Genomic DNA, 25,715 nt, shown 5'->3' with positions numbered 1-25,715 from the left:
ATTTTAAGTGTTTGATGTAAGGCATGCTCTCTCGTGTTGAAGCTTCAAGAACCAAGTTTCACATCCACAGGGTAGGATGGTTTGGACCATTACCATATAGATTCGACTTTTAGTCGGAACAGAGATTTCTTTATTCCGTTAAAAAAGGAATATATGTGACTTATTTAAACAAAGCACTTTTATATATATATATATATATATATATATATATATATATATATATATATATATATATATATATATATATATATATATATATATATACTAGCTGTTGGGTTGACGCTTCGCGCCACCCCAACACCTAGTTGGTGGGGCACTTCACAGCCCCCAAGCCCCCCAGCGCGCGTAAGTCGTTACGCGCCATTGTAGTTGTGTCCCTGTGTCCCACCTGTGAATAGATATATATATATATATATACATATATATATATATATATTTATAAATACATATATGTGTGTTTTTAACTACGTAAAATACGCGAATATACAACATTCTTCGCTGTCCCATTGTCTATGCATATAAATAGATTTTCAGGTTTACTGACTCTTGAACATGCAACATATAATTGTCCATGGGAAAAACAATCCGTATTCAGATCTATACCTCATTATTCTAATGATGTGTCCCTGTGTCCCGGTCGTCATTTATATTCCCTGTGTCCCTGTCGTCATTTGTGTCCTGGTGTCCCAGTTTGTAATTTCTCTTTGAGTATCCCGGTCGTCCTTTATATTCCCTGTGCCCCGGTCGTCATTTGTGTCCCGGTGTCCTGGTCTCTAATTTCTATTCGAACAATCCCAGTGTCCCGGTCGTCATTTATATATCCCGCCTGTGCCCCCGGCGTCCCCGTTGTAGTTGTGTCCCAGTGTCCCGGTCGTCATTTATATTCCCTGTGTCCCGGTCGTGATTTGTGTCCGGGTGTCCCAGTGTGTAATTTCTCTTTGAGGTTCCCGGTCGTCATTTATATTCCCTGTGTCGCGGTCGTCATTTGTGTCCCGGTGTCCCGGTATGTAATTTCATCAGTTGACAAACATGACGTCAGTCGACATATATACATATATATATATATATACATATATATACATATATATACATATATATATATATACATATATATATATATATATATATATATATATATATATATATATATATATATATATATATATATATATATATATATATATATATTATTCCCAGTATCCCGGTCGTCATTTGTGTCCCAGTGTTCCCCTTTTAGTTTTTTTTTTATTGGTTTTGACCTTTTTTTAGGATTTTTAGTTTTTTTCTTTTTTCTTTTTAGTTTTTTTGAAGTTTTTATCTTTTTAGTTTTTTTATTTTTATTTATATTTTTTTAGTTTTCTTTTTCTCCTTTGTTTTAAAGCTTTTAATTGTTTTAAAAAGTAGAATTGTGGCAAAGAGTCAAACTTTAGCGTAAAGAGCGAGGGATTGCGGAGGGGACAACCCATTTCATATACGGAGTAAATTCTGTTCATTTTAAGTTTTAATGTCGCTACTTACTTTCAGCTAAAAAAATTATTTTTTTTTATTTAATTTCTGAACGTTTTTGAATTAATGCATGTTTGGTTTTGGCTCTCCGCACATAAATTATTAAAATGAAATTTGTATATTAGTTCTTTTTTTTGGCTAAATGGCTTTCTCTTAATTTTGATCAGACGATTTTGAGAAATAAGGGGTGGAGAAGGAGGCCTAGTTGCCCTCCAATTTTTCGGTTACTTAAAAAAGCAACTAGAACTTTTTATTTTTAACGAACGTTTTTATTAGTAAAAAATATACGTAACTTAAGAATTAACCTACGTAACAAACTTTCATAATCTTATATTTTTATTATGTCTACGAGGGGGTTTGTACCCTCGTTAAGATCTCGCTCTTTGCACTAAATCGTAAGTTTTGTCCCAATTCTTTAAGAATGACCCCTGAATCAGAAAGGCCGTAGAATAAATAGTTGAAATTACTAAAAATACTTTAGCATAAAGAGCGAGTTATTTATCTCCTCCTAAATACCTCGCTCTTTATACTAAAGTATTTTTAGAACCCCTCATATGCGTAATAATCTCTGTTTGTTTTAAGTTTCAATGCTACTCCTTCCTTTCATTTGAAAAAAAATGTTTTCATGTTTATTTCTTATAGTAATGCTAGAAAACCCTGCGCCCATCTCATTGAATTTTTCTTCCCCTATGACAGATTCCTCCAAGGAAAGATCCTCCAACATAGCCCCCTCCCCTCAGCCCCACCCCCAAACAAAATAAACCCCCCCCCCCCGAAAACGTCTGTACACTTCCCAATAACCATTACTATATGTAAACACTGGTCAAAGTTTGTAACTTGCAGCCCCTCTCTCAGGGATTGTGGGGGAGTAAGTCATCCCAAAGACATAGTTATTATGGTTTTTGACTAAGTTGAACAATATGGCACAAATTTTGTTGAACAAATTTTGATCCGTTTACTTTGGGAAAAAAATGAGTGTGGGAGGGGGCCTAGATACCCTCCAATTTTGTTGGTAACTTAAAAAGGGCACTAGAACTTTTCATTTCCGTTAGAATGAGCCCTCTTGCGACATTCAAGGACCACTTGGTCGATACGATGACCCCTGGGAAAAAGAAAAAGAAAAACAAAAAAACAAACAAACAAATAAACACGCACCCGTGATTTGTCTTCTAGCAAAAAATGCAAAATATCACATTTTTGTAGATAGAAGCTTGAAACTTCTACAGTAGGGTTCTCTGATACGCTGAATCTGATGTTGTCATTTTCGTTAAGATTTTACGACTTTTAGGGGGTGTTTCCCCCTATTTTCTTAAACAATGCAAATTTTCTCAGGCTCGTAACTTTTGACGGGTAAGACTAAACTTGATGAAACTTATATATTTAAAATCATCATTAAAATGCGTTTCTTTTGATGTAACTATTGATATCAAAATTCATTTTTTTAGAGTTTTGGTTACTATTGAGCCGGGTCGCTCCTTACTACAGTTCGTTACCACGAACTGTTTGATTCAGGCCTGAAGGCAAAAGAATTTGATTGTAGGAAATTGTTAATAAAGAATTTTCTGTTCCCCGAGATATTATTTTAGCCTTCAATGAATTGTGTGCAAGCGTGTATTCACTGAATGTAAAAAATAAAAACTGTTTAAAGGAATTGAAAGCGAAAAAAAAACACAAAAAATGAAACAAAATTATAGCATAAAAATTGTAAATTAATGATTTCATAGTCAGCCATAGTCATTCATCCAGTCATAGATAAACTGTGGAAAGTAGCAAGTTGTAAACAAATCATGAAGTAAAATAATATTTGGAGAAACACTATCAAAGATACTAACTATAAAATAAGCATTTTGTATTCATGATGGATGCTTTGTTGGGTATCGTCCCAACTCTAAATTCCAATGTACATAAGAGTACTAGTGATACGATTACTAATCTCTACCGATACAACAACGTAAATCCAAGAAATTATCATCTATCAAATTTTCAGTCGTTTAGTCATCTTTTCTAATTCTGGAACTGCGGTATAGTAAAGAGCGTTTGACTAGGCCGTCTATTATATAGTTTTAGTTTATCTCACTCAGCCATTTCATTTAAAAGTACTCCGTCTTCTTGATAAAGGTAGCTTCTAGAAAGGCTGGGAATCCATTGTCTCGTTTTGTCTTATGGTATTATAATCCTTTCGTATGCCTATATTAGTAAAATCTTGGGTTGAACTTTTCGTTCGAAAAGTCCCTTGCTGAAAGTATCTGAGTTAGTATTTGTGTTGTTTTTCGTTTGCTTTTATTCCTTTTTTTTCTTCAAGTGCAAAGGTTTTGTCGCCCTTTTTCTTTGCATTTCTCTTTGTGCTTATGTTATCTGTATTATTGTTCTTAAAATTTGCTAATTCCTTATCTCCCTCTCTTTTTTTCTCTTCAGCACACAGCATTAGCAAGCAAACTGTAAAGCTCATTTTTTTAAAATAAATTTTCCGCATCGCAGTTAGGTAACAAAATTCACTTTTTTAATAATCAATTCAACTTTTTCGGGAATACTACCGGGAATACTTGGGGAAGGTTTGTACGTTCAAAATTTTCCCACAAAATAAAGGGTCACTTACTATCTTATCGACATTGTTTTTGAATCAGCGTTATTTTGTGGTCTTTGAGGGCTCTTATGAAGTTTCTTTTTGACTTCGCACGCAATCGGTTTACTATACCGGTACGTGGTCTATCGGATTTGTTCCACATTCTGAGTCACAATTTAGCTGAATCGCATGCTACGAAAAGACTGGCGTTTTTAGACCAGTCGGTAATTTCTTATTAATTAACATCTAGTTGGGACAGCATGGTTTTCCATGCATCGAAGCGCGTGGTTGATAGTTCATAAGCTTCTCGTGTTCACCAATATTTTTCGAAGAATACCTTTGAAGGGACTCTCTCACTATACCTAGTGATCGTTATGTTCAATTTCTGGGTATTCTTACTAATAAGAATATCTCTTTCTGGCATCATATTAGTCAAATTAAAACAAAGAGTTCAAAGAATCTTGGAATTCATGGAAAGGTCAAACATCGTTTTCCTGGGTTGAATAAAAAAACAACAGTTTAATTGCGTCTTGCGTCTATTTTAGCCCCATTATATGGATGTCAACATTTTCTTTCTCTCTGATACAACTCCATCTGGTATACGAAAGAGCACGGGATCTTATCATTGAAACTAACAATTGTATTCTTAAGCCTTTGCTTGATTTCAATTTAATATATAGGGCTTCAGTCGTGTCTTTCGTTTTTCTTCAATTACAACCCTACGGCCCTTAAAACTTGATAGTCTTTTGACTTTGACCATTCTACATATTGTTTATGTAATTATGACAGCATTTGGATTCCATTGAGTCCATCAGTAGGGTCAACCTTCAACCTTCTGATAGCTCGTCTGCCCGCCTTGAATAATTGATCTGTGTTGGCTTGAATGTGTCGCTCATTTGGTGCCTTTAAAGGAATTGAAAAAAAACTTTCTGGATTTTCGGAAGATTTATTTATTCACTTATATATTTTCTTTTTTTTTTCTCTTTTTATTTTTCAAGATATTCTATTTTTTCTGCGATCGAGCCGAATTTTTGATAAAACTAACTTTATCTCTATCTAAGAGACACCGATTTACAAAGATAGAGGGGGGGCTCAATATAAGCTATAAAAACCTCAAAATTACAACCAAAGAGAAAGACTGTTGGGTCAAACATCGCAACTTTTTGGATATGTGTTTCCAGAATATATATACTACAGAACATAGTAAGTAGCATGGGCATGGCGGTGTCCTTCCGTGATCAACAACTTATGATCAAAATATGTTTTATTTTTATAGCGGCTGGGCTGCATTGTTCTGATGTATGTTCCATAGGTTTTGAGGGGCTTAGAGTAAGGAGCAACATTTTTTCGCCTGCAATGATCAAGTTACAATTATATTAAGTTCTTTTCTATATGTCGGTAATGCTGCCAAATTTACAATTCTGCATTTTATTTTCTAGATTGAAGAGAGATTGCCAAGATTTATGGAAGCATTTGACCTAGTTTTGGTTGATGACCAGACATTCAACATACCTCTAGAGATTCTAAGCACAATTGCATTGGACTAAATTCTTTTGATGCATTGTTATTATGGCTCAACTGTTTGCATACAATCATGTGGATGACGTGTACTAGGGTACCAAATCAGTTAACTTTATAAAATCGAATAAATAAGGCAAACAATCTATTCTTTCATAGTTATTTTTTATTCTTTTCTTAGTAAAGCGAAAATTGGTACTGCAATTGGAGTTACCACCTGTAGCACGAAAATGCTATTTTAGCAATTTTGCAGTCAACTTTTTCAATGTAGCACCAAAACTTGCTGTGTAGCACGCAATTCTGGGCAATTATAGCACTTTAGGAACTGACTATGGTGGCAATCCTGGCTGCAATACCCAGGTAGAGTCATCTCTGGTCCAAGTAGTAACTCGCAAATCTTGATACCCGAGAAATTTAAATTTATTAAAATTGATTATAATGTCAGCTAATTTCGATGCTCAAGAAAATCAAAAAAGCTATGTAGATAAAATAAATGTATATTTAAAGGGGGTCGATTGGACCATTAAGCGTTAAAACAGCTACGGTATGACGGTAAAAATAAGTAAATGATATAAACTCATGAAAAATGGGGAAATATTTTTGTTCACGTACAACCATCACCCTCTTCCCCCAAGAACCAAAAAGTAAAGTCAAAAAAATAATCATTTATGTGCGCTGCAAAGCATTCGTTGTTGCTCTAACCAAAAAAAAAAATGCTAGAAAAGATTCTAAATTACCCTGAGAGCACAAATGAAAAATATTGCCAGTGAAACCCAACTACCGGTTTTCCTCAAATTTAGGAAATTGCTATACCGCCTTTAAATGTCTGTGCGTCTCTAAATTAGCGGGTTTGTGTCACATTTTTTTTTTTTTTTTTTTATGACAATTGTTGAAGAACAACAGCTCAAACAGAAGAGCCGTTGGTTGGAATGAGAAGTATTTTTAAAGCACTATAAAACTTTTGCGCATCAGGGGGGGGGGGTTGTGAGGAAGATAAGCCTACCTTTTCTGCACCTAGAGAGCTCAAAAAATAGTTTTGATACTTCTAAGCGATTGGCTATATCAGAATTTTCAATCGATAGGAAATTAGTCCTCTTTGTAGCCGAACCGTAGTTTAGTTCCACAAAGTGGAAGAAAATATCACTTTTCCGTGGCACAAGCGTTTTTGCTGCTTTAAAAGGGCACTAGAACCTTTAAGTTTCGTTAAAAGCCCTCTTCCATCCCTCTAGGATTATTGGTTCAATATGATTAGACCCCTAAACCGCGCCGATTATAGAATTCAGCAGCGGCGGATACAATTACGCTAGGCGGCACCACACCTCCGGCGGAGCTGAAAAATTTTCGGCGGCGCGCAGTCAATTGTTCGACGTTTGTTCTATTTAAAAAAAAATAGGCTACTTTTAAAAAGTTTTGAAAACCAAATTGGTAATACAAAACAAGTTTTATTCAACTGAAAGTAAGGACCAACATTAAAACTTAAAGAAAAGAAATTATTCCGTATATGAGGGGTCTGCCCCCTCCTCAACATCCCACTCTTTAAGCTAAAGTTTGAAATTTTGTCCCAATTCTTTAAGAGTGACTCCTGAAACAGAAGGGTCATTAAATTAGAATCGAAACCTGTTTTAAACTGCTGGAAAATTGTAGCTTGAAGAGAGGGGCATTAAGGAGGCGGCAACCTCCCTCATATACGGAATAATTTCTGTTCGTTGGCATATTCTTTTTTTCCTATTTCATTTCTGCTCTATAGAAATCTGGTTTGTTTTCCTGTTCCTGTTTTTGATCTATGCCAAAAGGTACATTAGTAGTTCCTTGTGACCATGCATCCCATCTAAGGAATTTCGAATTGTATGCGAAGCGGGAAAAAAGTGAATATTTCAATAGATTTTGGTGGAGGACGAGCTTGCGCAGCTCTGATGGCTTGGTGCTTCAGTAAATGGTTAGTAGTAGTGATAGGAGTAGCATTGGTAAAATCCTAAGTTATAAGGTTTTCACTATCTTAGAAAGCAGTTAAGTTTGGTGAATGAGTTAAATTATAAGCCATATTCGGATTATTTTTTTCTTCAAATCTATGACACATTTCCTGCGTTTTTTTTAGAATCTGAAGTCAGGATTTAGAAAAGTTGTGATGCTCAAACACGTTCCCTGTGCCTTACTTGTGTAGTGGATTCTAACTTTCATAGACTAAGAATAATTTTGTCAAAGTTCATAAGCGGTCAGTGCCCTTCGGAGGAGAGACTAAATGCTTTGGAGGGAGAGGAGGCTCAGTGCCCTTTGGAGGGGAAGGAGAAGAGGCCATGGATTCGAAACACCTTCCCAAGACATAATTAATTCCCAAGACTTCTAAACGAAGCATGTCGGATAAAAGAAATAACATTAGATTCCTTATTATATGCTCTGGTAACATCCTAGATTAGAGGCTCTACAGAAGAAAGCATCTTAATAAAATTAAATAGTACCATCAAATTCCTTATTTTACATTCGTCAAATACCACATTTGTGTTTTTGACAGTGCATCCCTCCCCCTGATGGTCCCACATATAGAACTAAAAAAAAAGGTAAAGGATACGGTATTAGACTTTACAGTCCGTACCGGCGGTGCTGATCTCCGTTTCTTGGCCCTTCAGCCAGGAAGTGTAATGGGGGGTTGGGGGCCAACCATCCTGTGCTTTCGCACACCCTTCCTGTTTACCTTCCCCAGATTTCTCCAGGTACCCATTTAGAGCTGGGTCGACTCTAGCTAAGCTTACAGAGTCACGCCACTGACCCCCGTCCCAAACTGAAGAATTGGGTACACCGAGATTCGAACTCACGTCCTCTCAGACAAGGGATCTCGAATCTAGCGCACCATCCAATTCGGCCAGGGCGGCTTTACTAGAACTAGGTAAAACTAGAACTATGGGACAGGGCTAGATATACAACTAGGTAAAACTAAATAGAAAATACTAAAAGAAGACATTAAAACAATTAAATTCTTGCTTTGGTAAAAAGGCCTATATAGGCTAGTGGTTGTCTACTTCTAAAGGAAAGCAAAGAAAAATAGAGCTGTTAGATTCCTTATTTTAAGCCCTTTCAAAATATCATGGTTCCTTTTCTCACAGTGCAGCCCTTTCGCCTGATGGTCCCAGATATAGTCCTAAGCAATATATCACTTTTTTGTTTATCATCTCGTGTTGTCATGTTGTTTTTCTTGAAATGGTGGGTATAAGCCTAGCGTTGGGGCTATTGAGAAGGAAACATGTTAAGAAAACAATTCTTACTTCATAATATGCAAGAAAATTGTAGTTAAAACCTTTTTAAAGACTTCTGTTATACTTTACCCTCACCCCCTTTTGAGCCTTTTCAGTGGCCTTTTCAAAAAGCTTTTTCGGCAGCGGTTTTTGGCACGGCTTCGGGGACTAGATATGATCACCCATGGGAAAAAAATAAACACGCACTCCCTGATCTCTCTTCTGGGAAAAAAAATTTCATAGTCTGTAGATAATAGCATGAGCACCCACAGAAAAAAATTTCCAAGCGGGGGGGGGAGGACGCAGAGACCACAAAAGCAGGTTTTGATGAGGGGGACGAAAATATATTCTAGAGTATATTTTGTTAGGTGTAAGTTTCTCTCTGAATACATTTAGAAACAAATTATGAAAATAAAATATTTAACTAATTTTACATCCAAAATGAAACAAAACTAAATGGCAAGCATCAATTCATTTAATCTATTATATATTTGATTATTTTGCACTATTAGGTATCCAATCTTAATACATTGCGTCCAAAACCTAGAGTAAAAGAAAATCAGACTCAAACAGAAATTCAAGGAAAGATTCTTTGTTTCCTAAGATTAAAACAGGTGTAGACTTGTTTTTATGCCATTTCCTAAGTCTTTGTATAAGCTACAGAAAGAGTAGAGACAGGAATTTAAAAACACCTTCCAAAGGGATATTTTAGGCTCAGATTTTATTCCCGGAAGCTTCATTTCCAAAACCTCCAACAGCTCCAACACCTCCAACAGGTTTCCAAAACCTCAAAGTGAGGTAAAAAAAATTATGGAGTAGCAAAATAAAAGCTAAATTTAAACTTACAATCCAGCTGCCATATTGACCCTGGTTTCTGCTTTCGATGCAACGATGAAAAGATAATGTAGCAAAAAACCCTTAAGCTAAAATTCCTCCCAAATTATTAAAAGAATGAACATAAAGTAAGGGGTTCGAGCCCTGGTGTTGCTGATTATTTAGTTTGGAAACTAAACTCATCCAGAGTTGACCCAGCTTCAAATAGGTAACTGGAGAAATTTTGGAGAAGACACTGAAATAGATTAAGACTGAAATAGAGTAAGACTGAAATAGATTGGCTTAGGTTAGCTAAACCAATTGACTTTATAGCCCTTGAAAATGACACCCTGGCCTTTATAATGCTTTGGACTTTCAGGATTTCAAGGGTTTTAGACAAGAGATACTATTTGACTTTAGTTTTAATGTTGCTCTTTACTTTTCTTTGAAAAACTTTTTTATAAGAAAAACTTTTTAAAATTATTGGTATGAAAAAATTTGATAAATGAAATAAAGGAGAAACATCCATCGAAATAAATTTTATCCTTAATTTTAGTTTTGTCGTTTAATTATAAAAAAATTTCTAGTTAAACGGCCATTGTGCTTCAAAAGTCGTTCTTACAGAGCTGGGACAAAATGTCAAACTTTAGCGTAGACAGTGAGGCATTGAAGAGCGACATATAACTTTTGTTCGTAAAGAGTTCCTCTCCTCCCTGCAAAGCTCCTCCCACATAAAATACACTCAGTCCCCATCCACAGAAAAATTTTCAGGGGAAAAATGTCCCCTGGAAAGAAGCTATTGCAGAAAAATCCCCCATGGAGAAAATCTCCCGAGTCAAGTCTCCCATGAAAAAATCTCCAGACAATTCCAACCTCGATAAAAATATCTCCCATACCAGGGACCATTCGCCGAAACATCTCCACATGTAAAATTGAGCCAGCAAAGGCAAAGTAAGACAAATAAAAAGAGTTTTTGTAGAAATTCTAGCAAATTCCCGTGCTGAAAAATTTTACTTGGAAAGTTAATCCCTGGAAAGTCATCTCCCCATAGAAGAAATCCTCCCCCCCCCAAAAGAAAATGTCTATTTCCCAATAACAAATACAATACATGAACAATAGGCAGATTTCATAACTTACAACCCTTTTCCCAGGGGCTATGAGGGATCATGTTATCCTGAAATGTATAATTATTGGACCTTTCAACTATGCCAATCAAAATGGTCATCCCAAAATTTTGATTCGACGAATTTGGGGAAAAAGGGCGTGGGAGGGGGCTATTTGAAGGGACACTAGAACTTTTTATTTTCGCTCGATGAGGCTTCTCCCGATATTTTATGGTTCGATACGATCATCCTCTGAGAAAAAAAAAATAAAAAAATAAACACTCATCCGTGATCTTTCTTCTGGCAAAAAAAATATAAACTTCCACACTTTTGCAGATGAAAGCTTGAAACCTCTGCAACAGTGTTCTTTGATGTAAGGTTCATTTGCAATAGGACTCATTCGGATCACGAGACTTTTTGGGGCGCTAAACCTCACTCTTGAGCTAATGACTGTTTTTTCAATTCTTTAAGACCAACAGCTGAAACAAAAACACTGTTGAATTAGAAAAAGTATTTTTACAGCAGCGGTCTTTATCTGTATATATTAATCACGCTTTTGTCACTTAGGTTCATGAAGCCCACTTTCTTCTGAAGACTTGTTTACTTAGACTTAATTCCTCTCACGTCGGTTGGTGCGCAAGGCGACAACGATGTCTCTCTAAGACAACCTCTGAAGAGATTGCGGCCACAGGTGAAGCTAAGATGTACTGCCAGTGTATCCTCCCTCTTTAGGCATCAGCCACGCTACGCTTTTTGCCATCCATAAACTCTAATGTCGGGAGGAACCCAGTACCAAACATCACAAGGGGGCACGTCACCGCCCAGACGGACCATTTCACCCCAATACCACCATCTACTACTTCTGATTTTCTCAGCTATAATAGTGGCTTTGTTTTTTTATGCATGAAGAGAGGAAATCCTTATTTAACCTAATATAAAATAATCAAGAGTATTGAGCTCTTTCAACTATTTTAAGAGTGGACGATTTTAGTAGGTGATTTTACCGCCTTTATTTTTTATGCATAATTTACATTCTTTTTGCATTTTTTTTTTTTTGTTCTATTGGGGCACAAAAAGCTTTTCAGCGGATCAGAAAGACATATATTTACCTCTCAACAAAATTTTGAAGTTTTCCCCTCCCACTAGCACTACCCGAAAGTTTCCACTTCATCCCCAAAGCCATTCCTGGCGTATTGTAGATTTCCTATTTGAATAACAAGAATACAGTTAGTGTATTTTGAGATCAGCACCGCCGGTAGGGACTGTAAAGTCTAATGCCGTATCCTTTACCTTTACCTTTACCTGTCCACTAGGTATGGAGGTTCATACGGATCCTGCTTATGTTTGCAGTTCGTTTGGTACAATATACGTTGAGGGAAAGGATTGATTCTGAAATTAGTAAAGGTATAAAATGTATATGGGCCCTACGAGTTACGTTGCATAGCTTTGGAGATCATGCAACATTTCCAAAAATTCTGTTAATTTATGATAATGATCACATAGCCTAGCAGGACCTTTTTTTCTTAATACCCTCCCCCTTTTTATTATTCCAAGACGATATTTTTAATTTTTAGACCCTTTGATTTTTAATTTTCAGCTGACGATAATTTCTAATTTTTAACTTACATTGACTTTTTACAAACTTTATTGAAAGTCTAAATTTTAGACTTTCAATTTATAATTTTTAGTTAACGATAATTTCTAATTTTCAACTTATTTGATGTTCAAGAGTTTTTCTGATTTCTCTTTATTCTTTTATTCCAAAGTGAAGCGGGTCAAGATCATTCCAACCCACTTTCTAATTCATATTCTACCTATTTTTTGTTTCCAAATCTTCTTACTCAATGTTTTTTTTTTCATTTTAAAAAAAAGGTCACGATACAAAACCTGAAAATTACAAAAAAACACATTTATATTTAAAAATAAATTGACAGAAATTTTATAAAGTTAAAAGATTTGAAAAAAAATTTCTTAAATATTAGATCTTAGTTCCCGTCTCAAGATCTTCCCTGAAGCAGATTTTGGTATTGAACTTGCTATCACAACACCACCTCTCAGCTGTTTGTGGGGAGCCACCTTTTGAGCAACAAAATCAGCTATATTTTTCTCAGATAGTTCAGCTCCTAGAAGAATAATAAGAAATCAAATACTCACTATACATTTACCGGTTCTACTAGTGATTATATAATTAAAGTATCTCACAGTATAAGATATTTAGGGTTTCCCAAAGTTAGTAACACAGTCGAAACAATTTGACCGTTAAAATATTTAGCTGTACCTGTGAAAATTTGATCATTTTTATGCTTAAAAAACAAAAATAGGACGAAAAAGAAAAAAAAGACTGAATATTTTACTAACAGATCCAGGATAAAAAGTGTGTGTTTAATTTCATTTGTGTATGTCTTTGGTCTATTTTAGCAGTAAGCCAATGACAAGCGCATGGCTGAAAAGAAAGTCGATAACCCCAGCATTTTTCAAACTTGATTAGCACCTGTGCGGAATATAAAACCATTAAAGAGCCATATGATTTTTTAGAAATAAACTTTCTGTTTCTCTGTGGTTTGGTTATTGCCTACACTAAAAAGTGGGTGTTTTACTTTCATTCGTTTACACCTTTAATGTATTTTAGTAGTAAGCTAATGACAAGCGTATGGCTGAAAAGAAAGTCGATAACCCCAGCATATTTCAAACTTGATTAGCTTCTGCGTGAAATTTTAAACAGTAAAGATAATTGTGAGCCATAAGATTTCTTAGAAGTAAACTTTCTATTTCTCTGTGGTTTAGTTATTGCCTTAATCGCATTATAATCACATTAGTCGAAATAAATGGTCAAATATATGGATCAGCCTTTTTTCTTTAACTTCGTCTTCACGGCTGCACTACAGCAGCAGAAAATTAAAATGAATCAGGACTCGGTTTGGAAGAAAAACAGAAGCACCAATTCAATCCCAGGCTTTTTTTTAAATCTTACTGTTTCCTTATCACTAGTCAAATTCAGCAGACATAGAAGAATAGTACTAATTCAGTTTCATTCCTTCAAAAGATTTTCTGATAATCTGCTATAGGAGTTAAGAATCGTAAACACTATGGTGGAGTGCTATGCCCTAGCTAGGGCATAGCACAATACGGATAGCGAAATTGCTGTTTCAAGCTTTATTCACTAAATTGAGCCATATTTTAGGAGGCCAGTTTCGCCTGTCACTCAGACTATCTCTCTTGGCTTTGTCTCCAATTGGCCAATGGCTTGAAGGCAACTTACTTTTGATTCAAAAGAGATTAAAAATCTACCTTCAATCTAAAAACTATGATTTAGTTTTGGTATGTCAGTCATACAGTCTACGCTTCAAAACTGAACAATTTTCAACTCAACAAAGTGCAATGGTGTCTTATTATGGGTGCCTTAGCCGTGATAATTCAATTTTTATCGACACGACAAGGTTGCTACCACGCTTTTTATTTGATAAAGTTAGTCAAGTGAAGAAATGATATCTTCCAAATTCATAAAACACTATTGCACGGACAGTCCTATATTCCTTAATAAAGAATTTTTTTTCATATTTATTCTATTTATGACTTGTATGACATCTATGAAACTCAAGATATATCCACTATTTCTGCAATGAATAAGACATTTAAAATCCAAGCCCATGTGAATGAGGTTTAATTCAAAGGCGATGTAAGCACTCGGATGAACTTTATTTATGTTTTATTTACTTATATTACTAAACCTAAGAACCTACACAAAAATTATACATGTTTAGTAAATAATGACACTGCAAGGACCATGAAGTTTTTATTTTGTTAGAAATACTTTAATTCTAGACTTTAGGCTTTTTATGACAATTTGACCACTAGGTGGCACTGGTTAACTAGTGCTGCTCTTGCTTAGCGCCAGACGTTTGGAGGACAATTCTTGAAGACGAAGATTCTTCAAAGAGACAAATATTCAGGAGACTGCTCGTCATGAACAAAACTTGTTATGAAGGAAATTTTTAAAGGGGGAAACTTGTCCTAGCAGAAAAATGTAGAGAATGCTGTGGGACTTTTTTTTAGACAGATCAAGTCATACAGGGACATTGTCCAAGGTATTATGTAATAGTGATGACAGTGACAATAATTCTAATAATGATCTTACAATAGCTTGTGGTGACCACAAGGAGTGCAGACACAAAAAAAATTAAGGCAAGATATTAAACAACTTTTTTCCGGAGGCTTCAGAGATGCTTAGACAACGTATGTTTTTTTAACACCGAATGAGTTTTATTTTTTATGATATGATAAAATGGAAAAGCTGGTTGATTGAAGAGCAAAGTTTCTTTAAAAAATACGATTTTCTGTTCAAAACTCTCAGAAGATAATCGAGATAAAACACTTGCAATTACAAACTGGCTGTAGCTTGTGACTCTCAAGATGACCTGACTCTCAAGATGCTCTCAGTAAAGCACAAGAGGAACTTTAGCGGGAAAGGTTTCACTAGCGGGTAGGGTAGCTCCTCTCGTATATAAATTGTTTTTGCCAGCGTTTTCAAAATACTTCACAGAATACGACGGTATACCAAAGGTGCTAGCTATTATTAAGCTACATTTGGATAAATGATCTAAATAAAGCTAGCAAACTAATGAATATTGAGGAAACTGTCACGATTGGCATATGTTGGGCATTGGTTTCTGATTTGCCTTTTAGCTATTGGATAGAAAAATACAATAAATGGATATACTTTGCATCCTTAAATTTTCTCTGTGTGATACTTTCTCTTCGACAAAATCAGCGGTTGTATATTGTGTTGTCTATTATATATGTATCTGAGCCATATATTAAACAATGAATGTATTTAACTACTATGTTTTTGATCGAGTATTATACGATGTTTGGTTCTAAAAATTTTCCAAATGTAAAACAAGCTTTTTTCGGTTGTTTTGATAAAACAAAATCATAAAAACACAATATTGATGGGTTTATAAAATCATCTAACGTGAACGTACCTTAACCAAGTTAGAACTTGTACTAATTGAAAGTCAAATGTATCTTAGCCTAAGATATATTTTTATGGCTTGGAAAAGGTATCTTTGAATGTTTAGCAAAAAGATAAATATAAGTAAACAGAAACATAATAATAAACAGCGCAGCAATATATAAATAAACAATAGCACAAAATCTAAATAATAATATAATATTGTTATAAATAATATGATAATAAAAAAAACAGTAATATAAGCTTAGACAAATATTATCTGACCTCAAAGGCCGGATACACCTTTGTGATTTTCTGACAGAGCACGAGTAAATTTATTTATTGGATGTCTATATGCCCGAAAGATGGGAGTTTCGGGGGCTTCTTCTTGGTTTTTGAATGAGATGACAGTGCAAGAGCAATACAAGTGAAGGCTAGCATCCATCTTTTCATTTAAGTAAACTATTCCATAATTGTGTAATCTAACGGGCTATGGCTTTGCTGCAGCCATATTTAAGCTTAATATGCGATCTCATTTATTTATTCTTATAGTGCAGATTAGCTTATTACCAGTCACTAAAATTATTTCTAGATGTGTAACTTAAACTAGAACTTTAAGCTGGCTTATCCTGTGTTTAATCTGAGTAGTTAGCACGTTAAACTTGAAATCCTGAGGACTGAGGTTCAAGTTCTTCTATAGCTGGTTATTTGATTTGGAACGGAGGCTACTGGTATGACTCTTCAAGCTCAGCCATGGTCAACCCAGCTCAAAAAGGGTACCTGGAGAAATCTGGTGGGGGGGGGGGAACGGGAAGCGTCGATGATATGCCATTGATAACTCACTGCACTCTCAGCCGAAGGCAGAGAATCAGGAGATCGGTACCTGCGCTACGCAGACCCGGTCAGCGTGGTAAATTTTTTTTTTTTTATTTATAAATTAAGAAGTATATAAATTTAAGATCGTTTAATAAAAAATTTACTGTCTAATTATTTGATATAAATGACACTTCAACAGCATAACTTTTCAATCAATCAATAATCTTTTCCAACTTGTGTTATATATTGTCTCTGGACTATCCGTGCAGTAGGTTTTACTTCAGTATTAAATTTGGTGATTTAGACCACGGTAGCATAAATCAGACCATGCTGTCCATATTTTGGTATTCAAGCTTCCCACATGTCTAGGTAGCTAGACAGATAAAAATGTAAAGTGATTGCTCATACATAATGCAAAACCAGGCAACTTTCATTTGAAGGGATTACGTCTTTAGGATACTTTGATTCATTTGCATGATAAAATGTCAAAGATAAAATGTCATAACAGATAAAAATGTCATTTGCAAAGTGATTGCTCATATATAATGCAAAACCAGGCAACTTTCATTTGAATGGATTACGTCTTTAGGATACTTTGATTCATTTGCATGATAAAATGTCAAAGATAAAATGTCATAACAGATAAAAATGTCATTTGCAAAGTGATTGCTCATATATAATGCAAAACCAGGCAACTTTCATTTGAATGGATTACGTCTTTAGGATACTTTGATTCATTTGCATGATAAAATGTCAAAGATAAAATGTCATAACAGATAAAAATGTCATTTGCAAAGTGATTGCTCATATATAATGCAAAACCAGGCAACTTTCATTTGAATGGATTACGTCTTTAGGATACTTTGATTCATTTGCATGATAAAATGTCAAAGATAAAATGTCATAACAGATAAAAATGTCATTTGCAAAGTGATTGCTCATATATAATGCAAAACCAGGCAACTTTCATTTGAATGGATTACGTCTTTAGGATACTTTGATTCATTTGCATGATAAAATGTCAAAGATAAAATGTCATAACAGATAAAAATGTCATTTGCAAAGTGATTGCTCATACATAATGCAAAACCAGGCAACTTTCATTTGAAGGGATTACGTCTTTAGGATACTTTGATTCATTCCACAGCGCAAAAGTTTTGCTAGTTTTTTAAGAGGCTAAGGAAAAAACAAAAATTTTAAAAATCATTTTAATATTTTAAATTTTTTCATGGCCTATAAATTTTAGGTTTGAAATGCACTCTCACATTTAATCCCAATTCAATTAGGCTATGAGCAAACGTATTTCTGGTACTAAAAACGCATGAAGGCCATTGGTGCGTATTTTCTGTGTCAAAAAGATGAGGAAAATTTTTGTGAGGAGTTTAACAGACGGAAAAAAATCACACTTTTTTATTCACAGGTAAAGCAAGCAAGCCATTTTACATCTGATTTAACAAAGATTTACCTGGTTTAACCACAACATAGGCTTTTGGTGCTTCTCCAGTCCTTTCGTCAGGTACACCAATCACAGCAACATCGTCAATCTGGGGGTGAGATCGCAGCAAATCTTCAAGCTCGCTGGGAGCAACTTGAAGGCCTTTTACCTTAAGAGTATTTATAATAAGTGATTATTGTGAGGTGTCACAAGTACCTTTTTTGTTCTCAAGCAATCATATGATGTTTTTCAGGCAAAATTTTTCTGAAACCTCAACCTCCTCCTAGGAAAATGTACCGAGGTTTGGAGTCCCTTTTGAAGTAAGTTCGAAGGATATTAATAATAACGCTAGGATGGTACCAACATAATTCTGAAAGGGCAGCATAATGAAGTATCATAATAAAAAGCCACTAGTAATCGCTATGTGAAAATTGAATGGAAGGTAAATGAAAAATAAATAAAAACATCAAAATTGCAAACTAATTTTAAAATTAGAGGAACTCTATGTAATGAACTACCCCACTGTAAACTACTTCAAGACAACAGCTTAGGTCGACATACTCATCTTACCAGTTCAAGATAAATTTGGGAACTCAATTTTCGACATTTCCCAAAATTCGATGCTCTAGCACAGGGGTCTCCAAACTATGGCCCGCGGGCCACATCCGGCCCACCCAATAATTTCATCCGCCCCGTCAAACAAATCCCCGTGTGGTGACCTTGAAAAAAAAAATATCGTACGACTGACATCGTAGCTGGGGCTCAAAGCTGGGGTTTTTGACTGGTGGCGCTCAGGTGGCTCAGCCCGAGTCAGTTTCCCTCTCTCGATCGTGTGAATCACAGATACTAGTACTGGTAGGTATGTGTAGGGGTGGAGGGCGAGTGGGGCTTCGTTGTATTTTGTGCGGTAATGTGAGATAGAGGGTGGGGTGAGTGAACTGAGGTGTTGATAGGGTTTGATCACTGATGACGTGTTGCGAACAGTGTTGTCATCGGCTGCGTGGTGTGTGGTTAGGATGCTTTCGCACTACAAGCAGAGCCGAGCGGAATGGAGCTCAACGGCGCGGTTGGGCATTCACATGTAAGCAGAGCGGCCGCCTTCACAACGAACCATTCGCTATGGAGGATTCGTGTGCTTTTAAACACCAAATACAAGCTGTTTTTCCTGTAGAATTTATTTCATTCGTTTTACCCTTATGTTTTTACACAGGGAAAATGCAAACAAAAGAAAAGTAGACAGTGAGTGTCGTCAGTTCAATGACGAATGGAAAATAAAACACTTTTTTGTGAAAGCAAATGATAAAGGCTCTTTATGCCTCATATGTAGAGACAGTGTTGCTGTTCTGAAGGAATACAATATTTGTCGGCACTATGAACCTAAACGTGGCTCAAGTTTTTCTCACATCACATGAGCAGAGCGCACTAAAAAGTTTGAATCATTTCAGCACAGTCTGCATTCTCAACAAGCTGTTTTCAGTAAGAAAAAATCTGAAAATGAAACTTCAACTAGAGCCGGTTACAAAGTTGCCTGTGTGTTGGCAAAAAAAGGAAACTCTTTCATTGATGGTAGTATCATAAAAGAGTGTATAGTGGAAGTAGCAGAAGAGGTATGTCCAGAAAAAGTAAACCTCTTCAAAATGATAAGTCTTGGGTCAAATACTGTTGCTCGTAGAATTGAAGATTTAGGAGGCGACATAATTCGGCAAATAAAGGAAAAAACAAAAAGCTTTTGCTAGTATTCTCTTGCTTTGGATGAATCAACTGATGTGTGTTACCTTTCAGCTCTTAGTATTCATTTGTGGTGTTGACAGTGAATTTAATGTGACCCAAGAATCAGCATCAGTTCATAGCATGCACAGCACAACAACTGGAAAAGACTTTTTCAATGAAGTAAGCAAAACTATAGCAGAATATAACCTGGAATGGAAACAAGTGCAGTGTGTGACAGTTGATGGAGGAAAGAATATGTCTGGGACGAAACGGGGTTTGGTGTGCAAATTACAACCGCTTGCGAAGTTGGAGGATTCTCAAAACCCATTTTTCTGCATTGCCTTATCCATCAACAAGCATTGTGCCTAAAATATGTTGATATGTCTTGTGTCATGAAATCGATTGTTTCTCTGGTTTTTCATTAGATCTCATGCACTCAACCATCGCCAGTTCCATGATTTCTTGAAAGAAATTGATTCGGAGTTTGTTGACTTGCCTTATTATACAGCAGTTAAATGGCTTAGTTGTGGAAAGGTTTTGCTGCATTTCTTGGAGCTCAGATCACAAATTGATTTATTTCTCACAGAGAAAAATAAACCTCAGCCATTATTATCAGTTTGTGAATGGATTTGGAAATTGGTATTTTTTTTACAGATATGACAGGTCATATTAATCACTTGAATCTGAAATTGCAAAGCAAAATAAATTTGATCAGTGACTACTTTGTTCATGTCAAGGCATTCAGAGCAAAATTTGCGCTACTTGAAAGCCAGGTGAAAGTTAAGATTTTGCTCATTTTCCATGTTGTGAAAAATTTCATCTAGAAAGTAAAGTTGAATTTCCTTCTTCATTTGCAAATGAAATAAATTCAGATTTGAAAAAGCAGTTTCAGCAGCGATTTGCTGACCTTGATGCCAAAAAAATGTAATCAGCTCCTTTTCAAAAGGATATTATTGACCTCCAGGCAGATGACAGACTGAAAGATAAGTATAGAGAAGGAAATCTGATTGAGTTCCATAAATGTCTGCAGCCAGATCAGTTTCCAAATTTGATAAAGTTTGCTTGTAGTTTTGTGTCCATTTTTGGTACAACATACCTGTGTGAACAAACATTTTCCAAAATGAAGTATGTGACTCTAACTATCAAGCAAATTTGTCTGATGATCATTTGAAGTCTATTCTTACAATTGGCTCATCTAATCTATAACCTGATTTTAATGAAATTTTAAAGTCAAAATGACAGGATCATTCGTCACACTAATTTTATTGCATAAAACTAAAGGCAGGGGTCTATTTAGTTTACCCTGATTTTTTCAAAAAAGATATGTTTTAATTTTTTTATGTTTATACTTAAATATTTGAGGAAATTAAATTATTGGCACTGATTTGTTTTTTTTTCTCTCTCATTTTTTATCCCTTCGGCCCGCATAAATATGGGAAATATATAATATGGCCCTTACACTGAAAAGTTTGGAGACCCCTGCTCTAGCATATCTGAAACTGAACATTTATCACCACATCCATGAATTAATGTGTTATTCTGAAATTTACCGAAATTTTCAATAAGATTTGAAATTATTTGTAAACATAGACGACCCTTGACTCTTTCCCGTTTAGGTTGGCCTAAGTCCTACACAAGCAAAGGAGGCAAAAACAGCATTGTAAATCAAGGGCAAGTCTGTCCTTTTATCAACACGTCATTCCGTTGAATCTACAGCTAAACTATTCAAGGTAAAAACTTTATATTTCCTCGATACAATTTTGGTTCCGGGAAAATAGGAAGGGACTACAAAAATTGAAAAAAAAAATAACTAAAATTTCACTTTATGTCAACAGACAGACGAGTATCATCATTTGAAAGCCCACTGTTATAAGCGAGGACAGGAAAAGAAAAGAAAGAAAGAAAAGTTCTGCGCTTGCTCGGCTCCTGGTTGCAACAACCCTTCCTAACAACAACTCATTACACCCACCAACACACTCAAAAGCCCCTGTTTCTATCCAACAAAAAAAGATGTAACAACTTTTCCCTTTTTTAATTATTTTTTCCGGGGAACTTGAGAGCGAATAACATTTAATTTAACTATTCTTTGGAAATCATACAACAGGTGACAAATTTATTTTAAGATCTCCACAGAAATCACACAAATTTGCAGACTTTTTCAAAGATTCGTGCAAATTATTCCAAGCGTTTGGCCCATTGAAAATAAAGATCTAATTCTAACAACTTGAGGTGTCCTTGCATGTCCAAACTAGTTTGTAATTTTCTTAAGTGTCATTTAAGCAATTCCATCATGTTTAAAATTATGGCTGTTACACTAGCACTGCCATTTTGTTTTGTACAATTTTAATTAAATCTAAGTTTCATAGATACTAATGAGGCTGTTAAATTAAATTTCAACTTTATTTAAAAAAGAAATTTACCCTATCCTTTATATTTCAAAAGTAGCTATTAAACTAGTTTGTCATTTTCTCTTGTATATAAATTAAATCTCACATTCAATCTACAGGGAGGACTTTTTAAACTAGTTTTGTCATTGTATGGTATATTTATTGATTAAATCTCCCCTTTATAGTTGTAAATATAGTTGTTAAAGTGATCGTGATGTTGGTATATTAATTGAATATGTCTTTCATAGATACAAATGTGTAAATATAGCTCATAGTTCGTAATTTCAAATTCTAAATCCAACCTCTGAAAAAACAACTTTTTTGAACATAAACAACACGCTTGGGTATTAGGATATTCTTAACGGTTTTTTTCAATATTGTGCTTTATAAAACCATATTTTGCTACCTTTATCAGCTCTTTCAGTCGATCAACGATGTAAAACCTTTTTTCTGCATCATATTTGGCAACGTCACCAGTGTGCAGCCATCCATCATCATCGATCATGTTTGCCGTTGCGGCTGGATTTTTGAAGTAGCCCTTCATAATCTATAAAATTTATTCTTTGGTAACACAGTAAAGCAAACGGGATCATACAGGGTCGCCGTACCATTTGGCGGTGAGTCAGCTTTTGTTGCTGTTGGCAACCCTGTCAACAATCACCAAGAAACAGTAATGAAATGGTTAGTTTTATCAAACTAATTTCTGGCTCACATTATAGTGACGCTTGTGGACAAAATTAACATTATGCCACCACCAGCACCAGTTATGCATCCTCCTCGTAGCTTGTGAAGCTGAGCGTTTTCAGCTTTCAAAATTAAAGCTTGCGATTAACCAATTATGGTAAAGATTTAAGTAAAGACGCATTTGTTTGTTGGCTGTTTTTTTTTAGAAAAGATAAAAGCTTGAAACAATAGATTGCTTATCTTCAATACGAATCTTCCAAAAGATACGGACACACAGTATTAGTAGGCAATACTTGGGAATCAATTTGTGTTGGTGAATATTTCACAGACCAACGTCTTTCCATTTCATTTTTTCGGTTCATTTGCATAGGTGTGACGCTAAAACCAAGGAAAAAAAGAAATGCATCATTCATAAACATAAGCTTTCTATCAAAAGGTCTGACTATGGTGGCACTCAGGAAAAAAAAAATTGTAACTGATCATTTCAATTTGGCTAGCTTGATCCAATTTAACTCATTCTTTTAATCATAGATCTAGGTGATTTTTGACTTTTAGGTCATGGAATGTTTGATGTAAATTATACAACCCATGAAATTATTCTTAGCTGACTAGAAAATTTTTTATCGAATTCAGTTTTCCTATTGTCCAAGTTTGAGCTAGTAAGGGTCCCGTAGCAGGCATGCTCGGAACATCTCTGTTTTGGAAAGAAAGGGCGGAGGGAAACACTTCAAATAAAAGAACACAAACAGGTGAATTTTATGGAAAATATAAGAAACTATAGGAGCCATCACAGACATCTTAGAACGTTGCTTATGGCATTGATTCAATGAACACATCCGTGTATGAGCCTGTTGTAGCCATCATAGTTGCATTAGCGGCCTAGATAAGTTTTCTGTTCATAAATGTTCATGCTGAATTGTTTTTAAAATAACAATCCAAATGTCCCGTTACTTTGAAATCATTTAAGAAATGTATCCAGGTTAAATTTAGTAATGTTTCAATGTTCTTTTTGTTTTGATTTTCATAGGGTATATTCCGCTATGAAAATCTTCTTTAAGGGGTAGACGATTTGAAAAAGATTGGGAACCACCTTTCTAGACAAACCTGGGAGCAAGTCATAAGCAAAAACAAAATCATGTTGATTTGTTCCTTGGTTCTTCAAATGAACTAAGGCATTTTTAGAGCCTTTAGGAAAATACTGAAACATTTCAACTAAAAGACAAAACAAATTTATTGAAATAAATAATCAATAAATGAATAATCAATAAATTAAATTCAGAAAATGCAATATTAGAATTTTCTAATGAAGTACCACATAAATAAGAGAATTTCAAAAAGAAAATAATGAGAGACGAAATAAATGCAAAATTTTTTTTATATCATTTATAAAATAAGGAATAGAGCTTAATCATCCTGTACACCAAAAATCTTAGTTTCAGCTTTCATTGAAAATCAATTTTGGATTATTAGATTCTAAAACCGATTGTGAATCATCTGAATAACTCTATCAAGACTGTAAAAACTGTTTTGAAATCATCCTTTCACGCAAAAACAATACTAAACCATTAGTTAAACTTTGCAATAAACAATTTTGACTTTCAGCTTTCATTAAACATCAAATTCAGATTGTTTAATCTGTAGTAGCCAAAGATTGATAATGTTAATGATTGAAAGACCCAGTCTTCTCGCGTCTCCTACGAGTAATAAGAGGAAACTAAACCGATTCATAGGCCAGTTTAGTTAGAGCCTGGTTTAGTGCCTGACCGGTTTAGAGCCTTAACTTATAAACCTAGGTGACCAATCTTAATCGGACAAAAGTCGCATTGCCCATTTTGAATCTTCACAGACCAATAAAGTAATAGGTATGCATTTATATAGCTTACAGCCAGATGTGTTAAGTATTACCATGCCAAGGTTTACAACCTCAGCCTAGTACAATCTAAAAATAGATGGAATCTTTTACTTGCGGTCCTTTTACACAAAGTTCCCCTTCTTCATTGGGCCCAAGAGCGTTCCCAGTTTCAAGGTCAACCACCTTGACCTCTGTACGGCTTACTGGCTTTCCACAGGATCCAATTTCAGCATTTTGCAAAGGAGATAAGTGAGTTACAGGAGATGTTTCTGTCAAACCATAACCTGAAACCAGTTTGAAAAAGAAAAATTATTCTTTCGAATTTTTTCCGAATACTTCCTAGTTTCAAGGTTGACTTACTAGCTTGTTTGACTTACTAGCTTTCTACAGAAGTTGCTACTGTCATGCTGAAAATTAGATTGAAATTATTTGCTAAAATAAGAGGGTATATGATAAATTGTTAGGTTAAAACTAAGAATAAACCTAAAATATAAAAGTAAACAAAACTTGAGCTTAAAAAATTAAAATAATCAAAGAATAAATTTAAAAAATAAAACTTTACATGCACACAAGCTGCATTGTTAAAAAAAAAGACTTAAGGGTCACAAATTCCATCAAAGACAGAAACTCAAAAAACTACCGAGATAATACTAGAAGAAACCTAGAAACCTAGAAGGAAAACCTAGACTTAGAAGAAACCATAGAAGAAAAAACCTAAAACAAAATCTAGACTTAGAACGAAACCCTATGAGTAAAAATCTAGAAGGAAAAAACTAGACTTAGCAGAAAACCTAAAAGAAAAAAAAGACTTGAAAGAAAATCTTAAAAGAAAACCTAGTTAAATTTGGAAGTTGATGCTAGAAGATATGACCGCACATGCAAATACGTTTCTCTGTTTAATTTTTTTTCTGTTTTCATTAATCATTTTAATCATTTTTATTAATACATCGGATTACATAAAAGATGAATAAAAATAAGTCCATTTAAGTCACCTCCCGAAATTAGCTATATGATGGTAATAATCACCATCAACATTGTTTTCCGTGTAAATCCGTGACAAAAGAACGGTTTTCCTCCTCAGCGGAATGAATAATTATTATTTTACACATTAGCAACAAAAATAATATAGAAAATGTATGTTTTGGAACAC

General features: G+C 34.9%; 2 protein-coding genes across 4 annotated transcripts in view; one reads left to right on the top strand and one right to left on the bottom strand.

The window, feature by feature from the left end:
• The window catches only part of LOC136029921 (cytosolic 5'-nucleotidase 3-like), a 144,860-nt gene that overhangs the window by 30,221 nt on the left and 88,924 nt on the right, over window positions 1-25,715 (top strand). For 2 of the 3 annotated variants that reach the window (XM_065708448.1, XM_065708446.1), the window contains exon 6: window positions 5,509-5,684. In XM_065708448.1, the coding sequence (XP_065564520.1) occupies window positions 5,509-5,616 (108 nt within the window). In that variant the 3' untranslated portion in view covers window positions 5,617-5,684. Of the gene's footprint in view, window positions 1-5,508; window positions 5,736-25,715 lie in introns of those variants that run through there. The other variant, XM_065708447.1, reaches the window with a different exon arrangement.
• LOC136029922 (luciferin 4-monooxygenase-like) overlaps window positions 12,625-25,715 on the bottom strand; it is a 43,597-nt gene continuing 30,506 nt past the window's right edge. The window contains exons 2-5 of the mRNA XM_065708449.1: window positions 24,677-24,849; window positions 22,436-22,576; window positions 17,963-18,101; window positions 12,625-12,853 (exon numbers count right to left, since the gene is read on the bottom strand). Coding sequence (XP_065564521.1) covers window positions 12,702-12,853; window positions 17,963-18,101; window positions 22,436-22,576; window positions 24,677-24,849 — 605 coding nt within the window. The 3' untranslated portion in view covers window positions 12,625-12,701. The remainder of the gene's footprint in view (window positions 12,854-17,962; window positions 18,102-22,435; window positions 22,577-24,676; window positions 24,850-25,715) is intronic.

The sequence above is a fragment of the Artemia franciscana genome, chromosome 8 (genome assembly GCF_032884065.1).
Source record: "Artemia franciscana chromosome 8, ASM3288406v1, whole genome shotgun sequence".
NCBI classification, from domain to species: Eukaryota; Metazoa; Arthropoda; class Branchiopoda; order Anostraca; family Artemiidae; genus Artemia; species Artemia franciscana.
The sequence above is the reverse complement of the archived record's forward strand: the minus strand, read 5'-3'. Positions and strand labels throughout refer to the sequence as shown.